The sequence below is a fragment of the Herpailurus yagouaroundi genome, unplaced genomic scaffold (genome assembly GCF_014898765.1).
Source record: "Herpailurus yagouaroundi ecotype Mexico unplaced genomic scaffold, PumYag 28, whole genome shotgun sequence".
NCBI classification, from domain to species: domain Eukaryota; kingdom Metazoa; phylum Chordata; class Mammalia; order Carnivora; family Felidae; genus Herpailurus; species Herpailurus yagouaroundi.
In genome coordinates, this window is record NW_024412376.1 from 152687195 (window position 1) to 152706930 (window position 19736).

The following is a 19736-nucleotide window of genomic DNA, read 5'->3' on the forward strand; positions in this document are numbered from 1 at the left end:
GTTTCTAATAGAATAACTTTTCATTTACATGACAAGAGATTTGGGCTTGATAAATCCCAGTCTTTGGTATTTCATCCAATTACCCTTAAATTTCTCAAAGAATAATTTCTCCAAAGATTCTATGAATTACAAAGATTTAAAAATGAACACATATTAAAAGAATGTCTGCTTGACTTTGTCAAATTTGAATATAAAATATTTAAATTGTTTTGAAAGAATTCACACTTTCTTGTATCATGTACTAATGTTAATTTTTTCTTTTTTTTTAGCAAACACACTGTGACCATTATAGATCTCTTTGAAACCTATATATTAAGGACCCCAAAAGAGTTCCTAACACTTTGGATTTTGATTTTTACTCCATGAACCATAGAACATTTTTTACTCTTTGTTGTGTTTCAAGACAGAGGGTCTTGGTAAAGTTACCTTCTAGATATTTTGCTAATATGACAAATACAACGCAGGAGGTGATTGTATCATCACAAACTTACTCTTCTAAAAACACTGTTTACTTTATAACAAATATGCAAATGAATAGTTACTGTATTTGTGGATAGAGTTTTCAATGCCTAGCACAGTGCTTGGCATAGAGTAGGTATTGTGTGCCTGTGTGTGCGTATGTGTGTGTGTGTGTGTGTGTGTGTGTTATACGTGATTTAAGCTCTTTTAATGAATAACAAAGTACTTTATGGGATTTTAGTCCATCCACAATATTCAGCAAATTTTCCATAAAATGTTTGGTGTCATTCCTATTCCTAGTTAGAAGCACCTACTTAGTAACACATTCTTGGCCTGATCAGCTCCATTCAATTAAGTAACACTCAGGGTTGTCTCTTCATATACCAAAGTTATGACACTGACTATGGTTTTGACATCAGACTGCTATCATGAAATCATAGTTGTATCCTAACTATTCTGACTCTGAAATAGCAACAGTGAGCTTTGTATATTAATGGGTCTGAAACACAACTAGTGGCGTTATTAAATACAATGTGTATGATAAGCACTCTGAATAGGTTTCCTATAGAAAAAATTAGGCTGTTACCAACAGAAAGAAAGGTTAACTTCTCATGATGTGGATAGACAACAGTATATATATTACAACACGATTTATCTCAATCAACTAACTCTTACATTAAGTCCTTAAAAATAACCAGTAACTTTGCACATGACACAGCTACAAGTTCCATACATCTACTTGCAATTAAAATCAAAATCATATATAAAATATTGATTAAATAAGCTATTTTGTTGAGACCTCAAACTTTCTTTCCTGAATTCCATTCTGTTCCTCAAACTCAATTTATAAAGTAATGGGATCTTTTTTTTTTTTTTTTTTTTTTTTTCCGGAAGGATATCACGAGTCCCAGATAACTTTTACCACATGGACTAAAATTGCCAAACCTCTTCAACATTTAAGTCAATTTTTGAATTTCTGAATAAATTTAGCCAGGGATGAACTGTAGCACAGAAAAATATTTTATATGGGGGGAGAAATGTGTAAATATATTCAAAAAGCTAGACTTGTGAGTCTCTGGCTGGAAAAAAAAAATTCCAGAAATGTACAGGCAGCTTCAATGGCTTGAGTAACTCTAGTTTACATTAAAATAATTTCTCATCATAGTAATTCCATTAAAATTATTGTACCAAGTCAAAGGTCTGTAGAGACTACCGGGTTGTCTCTAGCCCATTTTGTCAGCCATGTCTACCCAGTAAGGAAAGAGAGAGGATGCCAGTTATAATTCAAGTCTGTGTGCTGTGCTTTCCTAAGTCAGTATGAAGACTTTAAAATGGACCCAATGGGCAATCTATTAGAATCAGAAAAGCAGATTTCTAGAATCACCTTTCAAAAATGATGCTATCTGGTTAAAACTGGCATTTTAAATGAGACAACATCTTTCCATTGCATGGCAACTATATAATAACCCAACTCATCAGAAACTAAGAAGTTCATTTTTTATTGTAATTTTTCTTATACAACTGCTTTTATCCTAATATTTGGCAATTCTAGGGAGCCTCACCAGTCCTTTGAATGAGAATATTTTGTTACAAGGAGAAACACTTGAAAGATGGTATTGTGAACATTTGAATGTCCTCCTTAAATAGACATTTTCACCTAAATATGCAGAAATGATACCCACGGCTGTGCACACACACATTTCAACTCATATATTCCCCATGAGTTATTTAAGGTATCTTTATAAGAGACCATTTTGACGCTAGGTTTCGAGCGAGCAGATAAGCTTCCACATTAGCACTCCCCAGACACAAAGCCCCCGTTCAAAAGAGTAAGAGAAACAAGCAATACTTACAGCACTTCAAGGTCCCGGAGAGCCCTAAATGCTCCATCTTCAATACAGCTGATCTGGTTGTAATCCAGTTGCCTGTAAATAGATTAGAAGAATATAAGTAAAAGGCTGGAGACTAGCAGCGCTGGGTGAAAAGAAGTCTCCTGAAGGGTCTCCGAAGCTCTGACTGCACTAACTGAAATGCTCTCAGAAATACACTCATCCGCTTAAGAATGTCACAAGCCATTCTGGCCTCGGTGCCGCTACTGAAATCTCTTTTTGTTCTGAACTGTCTGTGCAAATAGCAGCCCTTGGAAAGCTCCAGTAAATAATAACTGCACCTTATATTAAATGCCATAGGAATGCAATTTCATTACATCAAGAAAAGCTATCCATTAAGAGCTTTCAGCGTCATCTTGCTGAAACAATTTCATTAAGGTAAAGGACTGTAAATCACTTAATGTCACATGCACCCCCTCAGTGACCTAACAGAATCCATTTATCAGAGAAGCCCAGCTGCATGTTAATTTCACTATCCTTGGCAAGAAAGAGCAAGACTACTTTTAGGTTTCCTTCTTTTAAAAGCAGTTTTCCTTCGAGAACTCCCAGTCAAGAGAGAGAAATGAGGTCCCACACACCTCCCTGCTATTCTCAACCAGGAATACACTTTAGAAAGCCAGTCTTGTTCTACGTGAATATTCACCATTCCCATGATTTGCAATTGTTCGTTACATGCGAATTCTCTGCACTGTAAATATGACATACTTTTCAATTAAGAAACTTCCCAAATTTCCAGAAGTTTTTAAAGTATTAAAAATTGATTTTTTTTTTACTTTCCTCAAAGATGCTAATTTTAGCCCCAAACGCTAAGAACACATACTGCAGCAACATCATTAAAACACTACATATACCTTTGGCAAAAAGTTTAAAAGCTTTCTCAGTTCCTTCTAAATAATACAAAATGCAAACAAATGGATGTTCTCTTGTAGTTTGAGCACTTATTTGTTAAAATTTAAAGATGAAAACTAACAAGCAAACAAACGAAAACAAAGTTGCTCCAAATTGGTTAAGTTGGCTTTTCCTGCTAGTTGTTTCTGGAACTAAAATTTCCTTTATCCATGCCAAGGAATTTGTTTGAAATAAACAGCTAATAAGTATGAAATCCTATCTGTCCTATCTTTACATTGTTTTAATTTTTTTTTAAATAAGCAGCTGTTATTTAAACTAGTAGCTTGCTGCTTAGCGATATTCTTATTCCAGTAAAGAAAGAGCATTTTAATGGTTCACTTGAGACAGAAACAAAATGTTTGATGAACTAGTCAGGTGAGTTGTCAGTTCTTCATGAATTGGGAGGGAATGCAAATGTACAAGGATAAGACTATGATCTTCATACAAATGAATCTTGCCCTTGTTTCAAGTGCGAAATACACCAAAAGGGCTAATTTACATTTGAGGTGTGTTCTTAAAAAGAATTGTTTAAACATTCCTATAAAATAGTTGTTTCTCTCAGAAGGATACTGAATAAAGGTGCAATGATTTAATCCAGTGACTTTCAGAGGGGCCTCTTCAAATTCCTTACTTTAGAAATTATGTACATAGAGAATGTCTCATGAAATATACATCTCATTTTTAAGAAGGTCTCTAGGGGACATAAGACTACCTTGATGTCATGCAAATGGTACAATCTAGGACATGCAACATAAAAAAAAAAAACAACTCTGGAGAAGATATGCTTTTATTGCTTTTATAAACTAAGGCTTTCCCCAAATAATAGGTACCATCCATGCTACTGTAATAGCTTAAAGCATTTCTAGTTATTAGGAAGTAATGCAGAAGTATAATTTTATTTTCTAAGAAGACTTTTAAAGCTTCATGATGTAATATGGATGCTGTGGTTCCAAGAAAACACTTCCATTCTTGGGCACTTTTGATTTTTACAGATTAAATTCATTTAACAATTAAGTTAACAGCCTTTTTATTTTAAAGTGCTAAATATATATCTACACTACTATTCTCTAACCTCTTGAACAATTTATCAAAGCCATTTAAATTAGTACAATGGCATGAAGTGTTACCCTTGACACACTACAAAAGAGAAATTGTTTCCAGACAAATTGGCAAAATCTTTTAATGCTATCAAATTTGCCTAATGCAGTCTCCAGGTTAATCTGTAAAAGGGTGAGCTGTATGTTTGCCCATATCTTATTATCCTTAGCTGTCAATGTATAAATCAGTGCTGACACTGCTTCTTTTAAATCATGCATACTATACACAAAGGGGAAGCCCTAGCACACCAGAAAGCACTCAAGCGAATCTCGTTCTACAGGGACTGAAAAGCAGATTTCCCTATACCACCAGAAGTTGAGATGCTGCCGAAAAGTTGGCAATTTCACCCCTGTTCTACATGGCTCATGGTTACAAGCTTCTTCTGATTCTTAGCAGAAACTTAAGTCCTTCTTGGTGCTAAAGCATTAAGAATATCTGGCTCTCATAGGACCAAAGTTTTCCTTAAAAGTTTTCTGAATGCACCGTATCTCAGGCCATGCATCTTCTGAGAACAAAGGTATTTTTTTGAAAGAAAGTCACTCGTATGAAAGGACAAGCAAGATAATTTTTTCGTCAATTGGTGGACTTTGTTAAATCCAAAGGAGTGTTTACATGAAGTGTTGTGTCTGCTCTGACTGTTCCTGAGAAAATCTCTCTGCACTAACCTCCACTTGTCTGTATATGATTCAAGAGAAAGACTGTCAAAACTATGCAAAAGCATACTTTATTTCAGTGCTTCTGGACTATTTTTCTGCACTTTTTTTTTTTCTTTTCTCTTACCCACTTCACTTCCTTCTCTACTACCCTGCAAAGCCCGGGCACTTCTGCTGTCTGTAAATAGGAAAGGATCTGTTCTCAGCCATGCATTTAGTGACAGGTTGATTCTGTTTAGATGTGATTTCCAATAGTGCAATGAAATTATTCTGAATTAAGGAATTAGTAAGAGGAGAGGTTTTTTTTTTCCCCCACTTCTCCAAAAAGTAATGTTACAATTATTCAGTCAAACACGGGGCAAATTTGTTGATCTTTGGATAATGAGGGCACTAAGATACATCAGAGACAGCTTCAGGATTCTTTCCTGGCACAGGGTCACGTACCATTGAGAAGCAAGCTAGCACTTTTCTCATTTTCCGGGGAGAAAGAATGGTACAGATATTATTATCGGTGATACCTTTCAGACCTTCGGCCGACGAATCTTAGCACAGACTTCTGTGTCTTCTCTCCCGTACTTCCTACATCCTGGCTCCTCTGTTTCTGTGTGAATTCCAAATTCTATCTCCGTCTGATCCTTCACTGTCTTAGTTTGTAAGTGTGTGTTTTGAACCAAGTGCTTTATCTTTAATTTTATGAAAATGATGATGTTAAAAAGAATGGAAACCTTCGAGGTCTCTCTCAGGATTAACATTCTATGATGATCTTTTCATTCCTAACCACTTGTAATCTGGTCTCCTCAAGTAACACTAGCCTGCTCGGTTTAACTTTCCCTGCTACTGGTAAATGTAGTCTTGGGTAACGTACAAGAATCTCTTTCTCTGGCGGTATGACTCTGTGCCTCACACATGTAAAATTTCTAAACCTGATCTGATTGTCTTCAACACTAAAAATAATTTAGTCTAGTTTCATATTTGGATTAATTCTAGATACGAATATATATATATATATATATATATATATATATATATATATATGTTCATATAGTGCTGCGAAATACCAATTTTAGATATGGGCACATAAAAGACAGAAAGATCGAACATTTGCTTACTTGGCATACTGAAATATAACCAGATACTGCATTCTGTTACCTTTATGTTTTTTTTTTCAGGAATTTCCTGTTTTCTGTTATTCAAATTTGGATACCATACTGTTTGAATCACATATATAAAACTCACATTCCTGCATTAACTGCGGTTGCTTTTGTCCTTATCCATAGAAAATTTCATGTGTCACTTCAGCGTCCAAGCAGTAAAATCTTATTACTAATTTATTTTCTTTTTGTAAGAATTAGAACACCGTAAAATTTACTTAACTCTGAAACAATGCTGAACATAAAATGTCTTTAATAACTTTAAAGTCAGACAGAGTATCTCAGTCTTTCAACAAATATGCTCTGGTTTTCGAGGGTTTTTTAGGTACTAGAAATACTAGAGAAATACTAGAATACTAGAATACTAGAGAATACTAGAAATAGTTTAGGTACTAGAAAGTTTAGTTCATAGTCATACTACTATGAGTGGCAAACTACAGAAGTTTAGTTCACTTAAAATACATCAAAGTGATTAAAATCAACAGGAGGGAGTAACAACATTATGCCATTTGGAAAGAACCCTGATAAAACATATAAATCAAATGGGAGGAAAAGAAAAAGAATGCTCTAAGGATATGGGCACGATCTGTTCTATTTCTTCCCTTGTGTGTATAAAATTCAAGTCAATAGGAGTGCCTAAATATACAAATCCTATGCCAATAATGACTCTTTAAGAAGTAGTACAAATTTAAGTTATAATGTATCGAGAACATAAGAATAATATAAATTGACCCATATAAGTGAACACTGTAGGCAGAAGTTTCAGCAACCATGTCATTTAACCTCAGCATAAAAACAAATCAGTGCTAACTCAGGTATTAGTGAATAAAACAACCAAGATAAGGATTATCCTGAGGAATGTAAAATAATTTGTTATTTGGGAATTTAACCCTTCTGTAACCTTTCAAGCACAATGTTGTGGGGTTTTTTTCTTTTTTTCTTTTTTCTTTTTCTTTTTTTTTTTTTTTTTTTTGCACAGGAATAAAGAATCTCAGTTTTTATTGAAATAATCTATGGTATAAAGTTATATCCACTTGCTAATTTATTGGGGAAAAGCAAAAAGATAAGCTCTAAGTAAAATGGTATCAGAAAATGGAGGAAAAATTAAGTTGCCCTTCATGTTCTAGTAACTCTTGCACACTAATAAGAGGGGGTAGAAACTGCCACTGACAATAACAATTAGTTACATTTATTGAATGCATAGCAAATGGCAGGGTCTGTAGAGATGCCATCTCAGTATTCCTCATGATAACTTGAAAAGGTAAATGTTGTCATCATTTTGATTTTACAGATGAAAAAAATGAGGCTCACAGAAGTGCAATAACTTATTCAAAGTAGGTAGTAAATATGTGGTGAAATCTTGATTCAAATTTAAATCTATGTATTGCTGAAGCCCTCCCTCACACAGTAAGTGTCTAGGGAAAGAGCTGTTCGTTCTGCATATGAAAGTTTCAGTTAAATCTCTGATGGCCAAATTTCAAGGCAGAATGCAGCATATAAAGAGTATTACAGAATGTCAGGGAAGGAACAGATTACCCTGGGCCAAAGTAGTCATGTGTGAGGAAGGAAGAAACCTGAACCTTAAAAAACAGGTAGAATCCAGAAAGACAGAAAATAAAAATGTGTCTTCCCTATGGAGGGAAAAGACTCCATCAAGAGCAGTTGTAAGCAGAAGGTCTACAATGTTCACCGTGAATACTTGCCAGAGAGGGGCCATTCTGGCTTGAGCAAAAAGCTTGTGTAGATTCGGTAGGAGAGGGGGCTGGGACCCTGGGTGAATGGCAGAATGCTAGGCCTAGTCAGAACATCTAAAGAGACTATGCCATTAATAGAAGTCACTGCTCTTTCAGGAAAGAGTCTATATTCTTCAGAACCTATAGAACTATGTCAATATTCTACTATATCCCCAAGGCTTTGCCATAGTGCCCATACAAAGTGTTGTTATTTTTAATAAGCTGAATGAGTCTGAACGAGACAGTGATGGGACAAAAAAGACAATGCTTTATAAAAACAAATCTGTCTGCAGTGTTAAAATTATCTAATGAGAATATAGACTGGAGATCAAAATCCAATTAGCAGACCACTGTAATAGTTCAGATGTAGCAAAGTGTGCCTGTTTAGGGTTGGAGAAGCAAGAAAACTAAAGATCTGTTCTATCTCCAGGACAACACGACAGTTTCAGAAAGATCACGCCAATTCTTATTTTATACATATGTGAATTGGATTTCCAATCAGATACTCTTGTGTTTTGTTTGTTTTATTTTGTTCTGGAAAGTGTTTATGAAGATATGTCATATAGATTCATTTTTACATAAGAAAATGACATCGTTGCAGAAAAAATGCTAACGCACCTGGAGACAGAGCAAAATGAAAAGTTGGAGAGACTGTTGATCATGCAAACGTGATCCTGGTTGTTGGGGATTATCACAATTCAGTATGCCTTTAGAGTGAATGCAAACCAGACAAGTTACAGGACCACGGACAGTTCCCGGGGTACTAATAGCACTGCCTGAGTTCCTAGCGTATTTTACATGTAAGTACCCAGACAACTGCTGGTTAATCCCTGTCTATAGACAACATTCTGGATGTTAAAGGGAGCTCTGTTTATTGAAATGAAACTCAAGTTCATTTACGATCTTTCTAAATGAAAAAGCCATCTATACAAGTTTGTTCAGAAGGTTCTACATCCCACTGAAGACCTGTGACATTTAATCTAACATGAAGGATAGCAAGCCCCTTGAGTGAGAAACCAACCTCCCCTTTCAAAGTGTCTTCAGCCTCAGGTTTACTGAAAACACTCAAGAAGCTGGGGAACTAAAAGAAATCATTTAAATTTGATAACAGTGAATTTTATTTATTTATTTTTAAGCTTATTTATTTTGAGAGAGAGAGAAAGAGAAAGCACACACGTGTGAGAGGGGAGGGACAGAGAGAGGGAGAGAGACAATCCCAAGCAGGCATGAAATCTCACAAACCACGAGATCATGACTTGAGCTGAAATAAAAAGTCAGAGGTTCAGCCCGCTGAGCCACTCAGGCACCCCTATTTTTATGATAATAAGCTAAGTATATAATATGGTAAGAAATGTAATGAATTAAACATGAAAACTAGCTGATTATAGCAGACAGTTTGCAACTATGACAACTTAAATGACAAAAAGCTGGAGTAAGTCTTACATTTGCATTGTAAAATATATAATATACTCTTCTAATTATTACATATTGATTCTATAATATGTGAACAACACTAGTTTCCTTATTGTTATGAAGTATCCAACAGAAAGGTATTTAAAACTAGAAAGTGTACAGGGCACCTGGGTGGCTCAGTCAGTTAAGTATCCAACTTTGGCTCAGGTCATGATCTTGCAGTTTGTGGGTTCGAGCCCCACATCAGGCTCTGTGCTGACAGCTCAGAGCCTGGAGCCTACTTTGGATTCTGTCTCTCTCTCTCTCTCTCTCTCTCTCTCTCTCTCTCTGTCTGTCTCTGCCCTACCCCCACTCTCTCTCACACACACACACACACACTCTCTCTCTCTCTCTCTCTCCCTCTCAAAAATAAATAAATATTAAAGAAATTAAAACTAAAGAAGTGTATAAAATTAAGTAAAATACAGAAGTCTTTCTGTCTCCCTAGTATAGAATAGTGAATTTTTCTTCTATGAGTATTAATTGAGATAGTGATAAAATAAGTCAAAGATGACAGAGTTCCAGAAAAAAATGAAATTTCTAAATAATATAAATAGCTATATAACAGCATATGGATTAACTCTGTCTTTCCCATTTGCCAAATCTTCTTATTGCCAATAACCATTGCAACCCACATTGGGTGAGTGTTTCCTACAAAGCCATGGCTGTACATATTTGTTTCCCAAATAATATGATAACTTGTTCAAAGAAAACAAAACTAAATCATCTTGTAACCTGACCTTTGTTTATAAATTAATGTATGTTAAAGAAAGATAACTACAAATATTTTTTGCCTAACCTGTTTTTTACCAAGAAGCAATCTTCCTGCCAAAGGTGGGTATGAGATATAGGGTTAAGGGAATTGGATAATGCAAGCAAATGGGAAAGACATAAATTTACTTATAAACGATAAACATTACAGTTTGACTAGAACATAGAGTACATTTTGAGGGAGTACTGCGAAACGAAAGAAGAATAAGCAAGTGTGACTTACTTTATTTACAAGGGTGTCTAAAAGAACATGTGTTGAGATTTAACTATTTTTTATAATCTTTATTTTTGAGACACAGAGAGGGAGGGGGAGAGCAGCGAGAGAGGGGGACAGAGGATCTGAAATGGACTCTACGCTGACAGCAGAGAGCTGAGTGGGGCTCAAACTCATTAACTACGAGATCATGACCTGAGCGGAAGTTGGAAGCTCAACCAGCTGAGCCACCCAGGAGCCCAGAATTTAACTATTTTAAGTGTTTATGGTGCACTCACTAAAGAAACTAAAAATACATTAAAGTTTACTTTTGTGACGTGAAGAGCAACTAGCAATCTACTTAAATTTAAGTTCATTGATTTGTACAGTTTTTTTCTCAAATCTTGGGATAACTCTAACTAGGAATGTTTTATCATGAAAACAAAAGACTTGAAAAATCTTTATTCCCATTAGGTACCTGCTTAGAGAATAAGTTCACAAGTCTCAGCAATAAAGGAGGGTTTAATTTAAATATTCTCCTAAATTACTCAATTAAATGGAAATATCTCACAGATACCTCTAAATAAAATAGTTTAAATAATATAACGTGTTTTCATTCAAAATTTGATCAGGAGGCAAAAAGGCTTTCCTGCATCAGTGTTGAATATATTAAATACATATACAAAATTTATAAAGAAAAGTCCTATACACATTGATCATCATTTTGGTGGCACATCAGTTGGTAATAATATGGTATCAATACTTTAATTCATACTTAACTGGAGAATTTTAAAACAGATGTAAATTCTATGGGAAAGCGCTGCCAGTGACTATTACAAACATTGTAATTTAGTTGATATTTTAATATGATCTTGTTATTCTCAGATCTCACCATCTAAAATGTCAAGGAAAAGAAAACAGTTTAAGTTGCAGCTGGAGAAAATGAAGTAACAAAAATAAAATATACAGGGTTTTATTCCAGTTAAGAAATTAATAGCGATAAGCAAAAAAGTTACGAGAATTCCTCCCTGGAGATGTTTAGGGTCCATCTGCCTAGAATAGTATTCATGTGGCTTGCCTGAAGGAAGAGGAATAAGATCTGCTAATTTGCAAAATTTCCACAGCATCAGTTTCATATTGTCAAGATGCCGCCATGAGCATATTTAGCCAATCCACAAGATTAAAGTAAGTGCTTCCAGTGAAAATCTTCTGTTAACTGGAATTTGCTCTGAATAAGGCCTGAATGTGGTAAATCCAATAAACCTGTTACAGTGCATCAGACTGGGCACTTAGACAGCCCTATACAAAATATCATTGTTAACATCGTAATGCAGCTAAGGGACATATTCCTTCAGTCTAGCCTTCTTGTTTCTCTTTTACTGTCTGAATGACTTAGAACAGTAGCCAGCCACCATGCAGGACTGTCCAAATTGTAAATTCATACAGTGGAATGATAAAAAGGACAAAGTACTATACCTGTCTTTCCCATGCTGAATATCAATAATATTAATATTAATACTTCTGGGCTTTTATGGAGTCATTATTTGATGACCGATATTTGCCTTTAATAATAATAATATGAATTAAAATTTACCCTCAGCTCTAACATATTTTACCAGGCATCTTTCTTAACTTTTAACGATAAAACTAATCTTCATAAAAAGCCCCCTGAACCTGGACTTTTTTTTTTAACAATGTGGTTTGAACTATGTCTTAATTATAGAAACATGTTTTTTAACTGTAAAATTCTATTAAATTGTAGCTATGATTCTGATTAATTAAATAAAGCTAGAAGTGCATTGTGGTATTTCAGTGTTGCTCTCACGGCCTTTGACACCGTTGCATGGAAGGCAGTGAGGATTGTGGAAATCAATTTTAACTTTGCATAGTTTCTTTAATAAATTCTAACTTCCTCAATCCACCCTTATCTGCTGTTACTCACCAACACGTAACACAAATCAACATCCTTGAAGATTCCTTTAGATTTTCTTTCAGAAACTGTTTCCTACAGATTTCCCTGATGACCTCAAGCAATATTTCTTATCTCTCTCTTTGCCTGGCACCTACAGCACATAGTATCTTGTTTTTAAATCAGGGTCTTGTGTATATTTAGTGCTTTCTGCTATATTTTCCTTTTCCACTTATTAGCCCCATGGTTAATGGACCCAGAATAGACACAAACCTGTCTTACCCATGCCCAATACTGCAAATTACTTCATGTTCTTCTTTCCTGTATTTTTGCTATCCCTTTTTAAGGGCCAACTTCTAGAAGTTGATTAGTGAATACTTACAGAATGAAATGATACACTCTATATTACAGCATTTTACCAAAAGGTCTTTCACGTATCTTCTTTCCCTAATAACCACAACAAACCCAAGCAATTATCATATTCACTTTACAAAAGTAAAACTAAGACTCAGTGGAGTTTGCCAATTTGTCATGTCTAAAAACATGGCAGTTATTATGTATATAATGCACATGGGGGATAAAAGTGTTTCAAAATCCTGTTAAATCAATATAGCACAATGGCTAAGATTTCACTTTCTTTTTTATGTCTGAATTTTTAAAACCACAGTCTTTAAAAAGGATAAATGAAGAGGACATAAGAAGGAATCCCATGATGACTGGTATCCCATTCCCAAATGCATCCTTAAATATGGACTATAGGTTACTTATACACGTGAATTCCCTGAATATCTTTACTAAGAAGATTAAAAGCCACCTGTTTTAAGGATTTAGAGATAATACTATTGTAGGATTGCTAGTGGCATTCCCAGAGGGTGGTCAACTGTAGTCATGACTATCCTTTTAAGTGACATATAGGCGACCTGAGTAGGTGCTATATTGGGATCTTTATAGGATCAGACACAGTATACAAAGTATACAGTACACAGAGTATACAAAGTTAGTTTTGAACATCTTACATCACAGAATCTCCCTGAAGACTTCCCCACGGTCTAGCAAGAAAAGATAAAAAGAAAGCAAATAAAATCCCCTTCACATGTAAACATCCATGAAAACCTAGGGCCAGAATTTCAATGGTTCTGAAGTTTATATCTAGAAGTTTGTATTTTTCTGTCCTTACCTGTACATCTAGAAAGTACAAATTTAAAAAAAAAATTTTTTTTTTAATGGTTATTTATTATTGAGAGACAGAGTGTGAACAGGGGAGGGGCAGAGAGAGAGGGAGACACAGAATCGGAAGCAGGCTCCAGGCTCTGAGCTGTCAGCATAGAGCCCAACACGGGCCTCAAACTCACAAACCGCAAGATCATGACCTGAGCCAAAGTCAGACGCTTAACCGACTGAGCCACCCAGGTGCCCCTAGAAAGTACAAATTTTAAACAAAAAACATTTATGTGGAAGAGAAGATGTAGAGGCCAAAACTTGAAGCTTTATAAACAGTCCTCCTCTTTGATGACAGAAAACACCTGTCTCACTTTCCCTACTGGAAAAGTAGTGTTGTAACCCACCATGGAGAATGCCGAATATAAGTTAATTCTTGAAAAGTGCCGGAGCTGTTTATCACTAGCTAAGAAATATTGAATTCCTGTTAGTTAATCTCAGCACATAGGGGCTTTTTCCCCACTACATTCCAAACTCATGTAAAAGCTAAGGACATACATTTAAAGTCCTAGCCTTTGCAGCCAATAAAAAAACCATCATTTTCAAAGGCTTGCATAGTATTTTAAACTTTATAAAAGTTTATAAAAACATACATATTGACAAAATTAGGATTGTCCCTGAAATCTTCAATCTGATATGTATCTTCAAAGCTATAGGCACTTGCAAAAAACACTTTTATACAAGGCACTAGATTTCTCAAGGGAAAATACAGAAATACAATTTCCTTCTTCCTCATGCTTTTTTCCCCCTTCTTTGAAAAGGAGATTATACACATATACTTTTATAAAGATACAAGGGGAAAAATATGTATGTAATGAAAACAGTGATCTAAAAGCGATAAAAAAAACTATAGCTCCAGGCTGCAGGCATCTCTAACAGGAAAATATTATCTACTCTTTCCAGAAAAAAATAGCTTATATTCTGCATTTCCAATAAACACTGATAACAACAGAAAAGGGAGTTAATGAAGTACATTGACAGTAAAAGCAAAGAAAATACAATGCAAATACCTTTTAATCTAATCATTTATTGAGATTTCACAAGATTAATCACAAAGTTTAGAAGAATGAATTTGATAATAACTTCAGATGCAAGACAACTTTTACATGAGAATGTCTCCAGATACCTTGTCATAGCAATTTAAAACTTATTGTTACAAGCTCTCCTAAGCAAGCATAAAGATAAATAGGACTTTCACTTTTTTTCTGATGCATTATTCAATATATATTTAACTCTGAAAACAGATAATGTTTACAGCAACAGTGTAAGCCAGAAAAAAAAAAAATACTTACAGATTTTTAATGTCAACTGCCCCACGGAAAGCCTTCCTTGGAATTGCCTGAATTTGGTTTTCACTGAGATCACTAAAAATGACAAAAAGGATAAAGGTCAAGTTATAAAATATTATTTAAAAATGATTTTAATCCATGTGCTTGACAAATGATAAAACACTTCTTAAAAAAAAAGCTAAAGCAATCCTAATAGAACCATAATTAATTCCGTATCATTGGATATAATTTCTAATAGAAATATTTTATATTTATAATATAAATTAAAAGGTTTAAAGAAATGGTTTCTTGAAGTATTTTTCCAGATCTTTAATTTAATAATAAATTACAAAATATGGTTCTCTTAAATTTGAGTTGATTCAATTCTGTGCAATAAACTATTTATTGAAAAACAAATAGTAAATTTGTCATCACTCAGTTTCAAGGGATTCTAAAGTTTTAGTACTTGATACTTCTCCAACATCACTGGCATAACTTACAAAGCATAAAGGAAAGAGGTCCATTTTAATATCCCAGAGAAGAGTGGCCAAAAACTGATAAAACCTGGGCAATATGATTAAGTTTTCACAACACTTTAAGTAATCTTGAAAATGGAACATGGCAGTCCTGGCCCAACAATAAAACCAACAGTTCCTGCATAAAATATTAACAGCAGGTTGATTTAAAACCTTCTTTCAATAATTCTATTAAAACCATAAACACAGACTGTCTATATTTGCATTTTAATTTAATTGAGAAATACATTTTAATGAAAGGGAAAAAAGCACCCTTTCAGTTGGAATGAGAAGTCTGTAAAAATCACTCGTCTCATGAAATGGATCATTATTTTTTGCTCGGAGTTCAGATGCAATTGTATGAGCTCACACAGTATTAGCCTTAACAAGTAGGATATAAATATACATGCAAAAAATATCACTGAAAACAGAAAATGCTCATCTAATTTTAAGTTAACACTACCACAAAGCAGAAAGTTGAAATATCAAATGAATAGGTTATTAAATTAACAGTGATGGTGCTAAAATTATCTTTCAAATTCTAAGATAACTGATGCTCATTAAGAAAGATGAAGCTACTAACCACGGATTCACAGCTGATGACAACAGAGCCATTTTCCAATTACGTGGAGGTATTTTGGATGGATTCATCCACATCCTCTCCCCTAACGCGTCTTTATGATCAGAGCTTTTTGTTCACATACTTGTGACCATGCAACAGAGATAACTGGCAGATAGAGAGATTTAGAGCGTGGTCTTGACCTCATTAGCACCAAATTTTAAACACCCGAGATTTGCATTCATATCTCAACATCCACAATGTTCAAATTAAAAAAAAAATGTTTGCTAAGCAATTTGTAAAGAAATAAATGTTAGTCTATTCAAGGAGGAAAGGTCTTTTAAAAAAAAGCAAAACACACATTTTATTTCAAACAGTAAATTTACAATATGTGCTTATGTGGGAGTTAAGTCAGTCATCCATTTCCTAAGTGATGTAGCTCCGTTAACTGCTTTCAATAGTTTCAGTATATCGCTAAGAGTAATAAAACTTCATTTCCTTAAAAATTGCTTATTTCTCCAGCTTGTCATTGATTCAGACGGACTTCCTTCCCTTAATTACATCAGGTTAAGAATGTTTAACAGTGTATATTTAACAGCCTGGATGCTGGCAACTGTATGGAAAGGAAGCTATGGAGCAAGGAGAAGGTAAAGAGAGACAGTGGAGAAAGAAAAATCAGAAAGTAAGAAGAAATGAAAAGGGAAAATGATTGAAGCCAAGCAAATGTGAATCTGCCATGCCCCAGTGGAAACCAACAGTAGTGATTTCACTGCTGTGTCTCCGTCAATTCTCTGTTTTTTCATCACTTGTATCTCTCTGTTTCTCCAAAGACAAAGACTGCCGTGGAGACTGTAGGTGAATAAAAATGGCAGAGATGTTTTCTTCGGACCTTGCCAGCTTTCCAAGCTCTGCAGTTTTCCCATCCAGCCAGGTGGGCCATTTCATTCGCCACCTGCAGGTTTTCTTAGGTCTTGTTCTCAATGGGGAGAGTGTGAGGTGGGAGGAAAGGTAGAGGGATGATATTAGGTGGTTCAGAAAGATATCACTGAACAGACTGGAATGCACAGTCGAAGACTATTCCTTCTAAAACGGATTTTACTAGAAGCTTCTGAGTACCATCAGCAGAATTCTAGGACATGGAACGGTTTCATACTGCTAACGCTTTTCTTTTCACGAAAGAATGAGAAACTGTCAACTGTCAATCTCAGAGTCTCTTTACTACCCTAGGTCAGTGGTTTATGTGTGGCTGTCCCCCCACCTCCTACAACTAGACTCTTCCCAGACTTATTCTACAGGGTCACTGCCCAGTTCACTAGGGCAGGCAACTTCAGTTCTGGATCCCAGGCCCCTTCAGTTAAGTGGGCCATGTTCAACAATGACAGGAAAAAGAAACAACATATTTTCAGTACCTATGGTATGCAATCATTTTTTTTTTTTAGAAATAACATATTATCACATATGATCTGTATTTCCTCTAATCCCCATAACCATCTTGACAAGTAGTTAATATTATCCTGGTTCTATAGGAAAGGAAATTATGCTTCAGAAATGTAAGCTATTAGTGCTGAAAAATGAGACAAATTGCTTGTTTTTTATATTTATTTATTTTTTGAGAGAGTGCAAGCATGGGAGGCGTGGGGGGGGGGGGGGCGGAGGATCTGAAATGGGCTTGTACTGACGGCAGTGAGGCCAATGTGGGGCTCAAACTCATGAACCATGAGATAATGACCTGAACCGAAGTCAGATGCATGACCGACTGAGCCACCCAGGTGCCCTGAGATGATTTAAGTAAATGTATAAGAAATACAGACAAATACTGAGTCAGGATTTGAAGAATTCTAGAGATGATGCAAGGGGCTACTTAATCTCAGTATGTCCTTCCTATGCCCTAAAACGTAAAAGGCTTTCCTTAACTTATCTTAGCCTCCGGTGTATATCACTTGAAAAATGATGCATTAGATTGTGTAAGAATAATGACTTACACTTTCTGTATAGAATCAGGTGGAGGTTAGCAGTTATTTTAATCCAACATATATTTATTTAATATCTACAACAGCAGCAAGGTATTGGCTGACGTTGCAAGAACTACTGAGTTGGGTAAAAGCCCATTTCCTGGCTTCAGGAATTCTCAAATTCAGTAAAGACGATAAGGCAAGTAGCCAAATAGAAGGGCAACTGAGAGATTTAAACAAACTATTGTGAGTCTGAAAAGCAAGAAAGCACAGTAAAAAAAAAAGACAACGTGAACATATCAAGATGTAAAGGCAAAGGAGCGGGAGATAGCATGTCTAGTGAAATAAAGGGCACATGCAAAATATGGAATTGAAAAAAACATAAAACGTTTTATGAGAATAGCATTTGGTTTGATTTGCTTAAAAGGTACAACATACATAGTGGAGTAATAGGAGATGAGGTCCGAAAGACAAATCAAGGGTGTGATGAGTAAACTTTTTGGTAGCAATTGAGAAGTGAGTTCTTATTTCAGCACACAATGGTGGGGAGGGAAGGGTGGTAGACAAGAGCAGGGCAGAGACTCTACCTTAGATAAATTCAACTGGAAGCTGGAAGTTGGAAGACTAGATACAAGACTTCTACCCTAGTTGGGGAAAGGGTAGTAAGAATGCCAAACAGTATAAAAAACCCTTAATATATTTATCACTTGCTTACCATGGGCCAGTTAATAGCTGCATCATCTCTCCCACTGTATAGACAAAAAGCGTGGAAAAGATGAAGAGTGGTATCAGGGATGCATGAAGAACCAAAACTCAGAAGTGGATTATATGTGGATATGAATTAGCCAAGGGAGACAGAAGAGAAACAAGTTACTTTGAAATTATATTAAAGGTAGTGTTAATACAACTGGGAAATCAGAAGACCAATTTGCAGTGTCCATTATAAGTTTGGTTTCAGAAGTTTTTAAATCTAGTTAGAAAGATGTGATATAATGTATCACATATTTTGGTGACAACAAAGATAGTATATGGTAGGTAAAACATGAGCGGTAACTGAGAAAGGTGATCTATAAGATCAAAGAAACCTGTCACTGGCATTTTGATGAACTCAAGCCACTTTCAAAATAGAATGGGATTGTTTTTGGAGTGTGTGAGTAGTTCTGTGGGTTACGCGTCCAACTCTTGATTTTGGCTCAGGTCATGATCTCACAGTTTCATGAGTTTGAGCCCCACGTCAGGCTCTGTGCTGACAGTGGAGACACTCCTTGAGATTTTCCCTCTCACGCTGCCCCTCCCCTGCTCCCACTGTCTCTCTCTAAAGAAAGAAAGAAAGAAAGAAAGAAAGAAAGAAAGAAAGAAAGAGAGAAAGGAAGGAAGGAAGGAAGGAAGGAAGGAAGGAAGGAAGGGAAATGGGATTGTTTTCTGAACCTTGATGAAAATGATGGAGCTTGGTAATTCTCAGCCTCTGGTGTTGGAGTAGGTGGTGGTAAGTGGTGGTTGGCAGAAATCCAAGGAGGCAGCATGTCAAAGGAATTAAGAGCATAGATTACAGACCTAGACTATCTGAGATTGATTATCTGCCATTTATTAACCATGCGCCCTTGGAGAAATTGCTTACCCTCCTGTGCCTCAGTTTCTTCATCTGCAAAATGGAATAATGATAATGCTACTTCATAGGACTGTAAGGTGAAATCAGTGCGTTCATACTTCCAAAATGCTCAAAGAGTGCTTACAAGTAGTAAGCACTATGAAGGTGTTGGTTATACACATGTTAAAATTATTCTATTCAGAGGCTGTTATGTGCCCCTGAGTGGTCTACTTTGTTCCTTGAAGACCATTGCAGGCAGTGTAAGATATTACTGATGACAGTGTATTGTTCTGTGAACTGTGTGGAATGAGAAAAATGAGTCAGAACTACTGAGTTAGCAGGATGAAGCTGCCATGGGAAGAGTTTGTAATTATATCACTAGGCAGTAGAGTGTAAAAATGTGTTTCAGAGTTGGAAAATGGCTTGATTGGAGTTGATTT

General features: G+C 35.5%; 1 protein-coding gene across 11 annotated transcripts in view; it reads right to left on the bottom strand.

Moving 5' to 3' along the window:
* SLIT2 (slit guidance ligand 2) overlaps positions 1–19736 on the bottom strand; it is a 380574-nt gene that overhangs the window by 141697 nt on the left and 219141 nt on the right. For all 11 annotated transcript variants that reach the window (XM_040486997.1, XM_040487032.1, XM_040487040.1 and 8 more), the window contains exons 5-6: positions 14707–14778; positions 2313–2384 (exon numbers count right to left, since the gene is read on the bottom strand). In XM_040486997.1, the coding sequence (XP_040342931.1) occupies positions 2313–2384; positions 14707–14778 (144 nt within the window). The remainder of the gene's footprint in view (positions 1–2312; positions 2385–14706; positions 14779–19736) is intronic.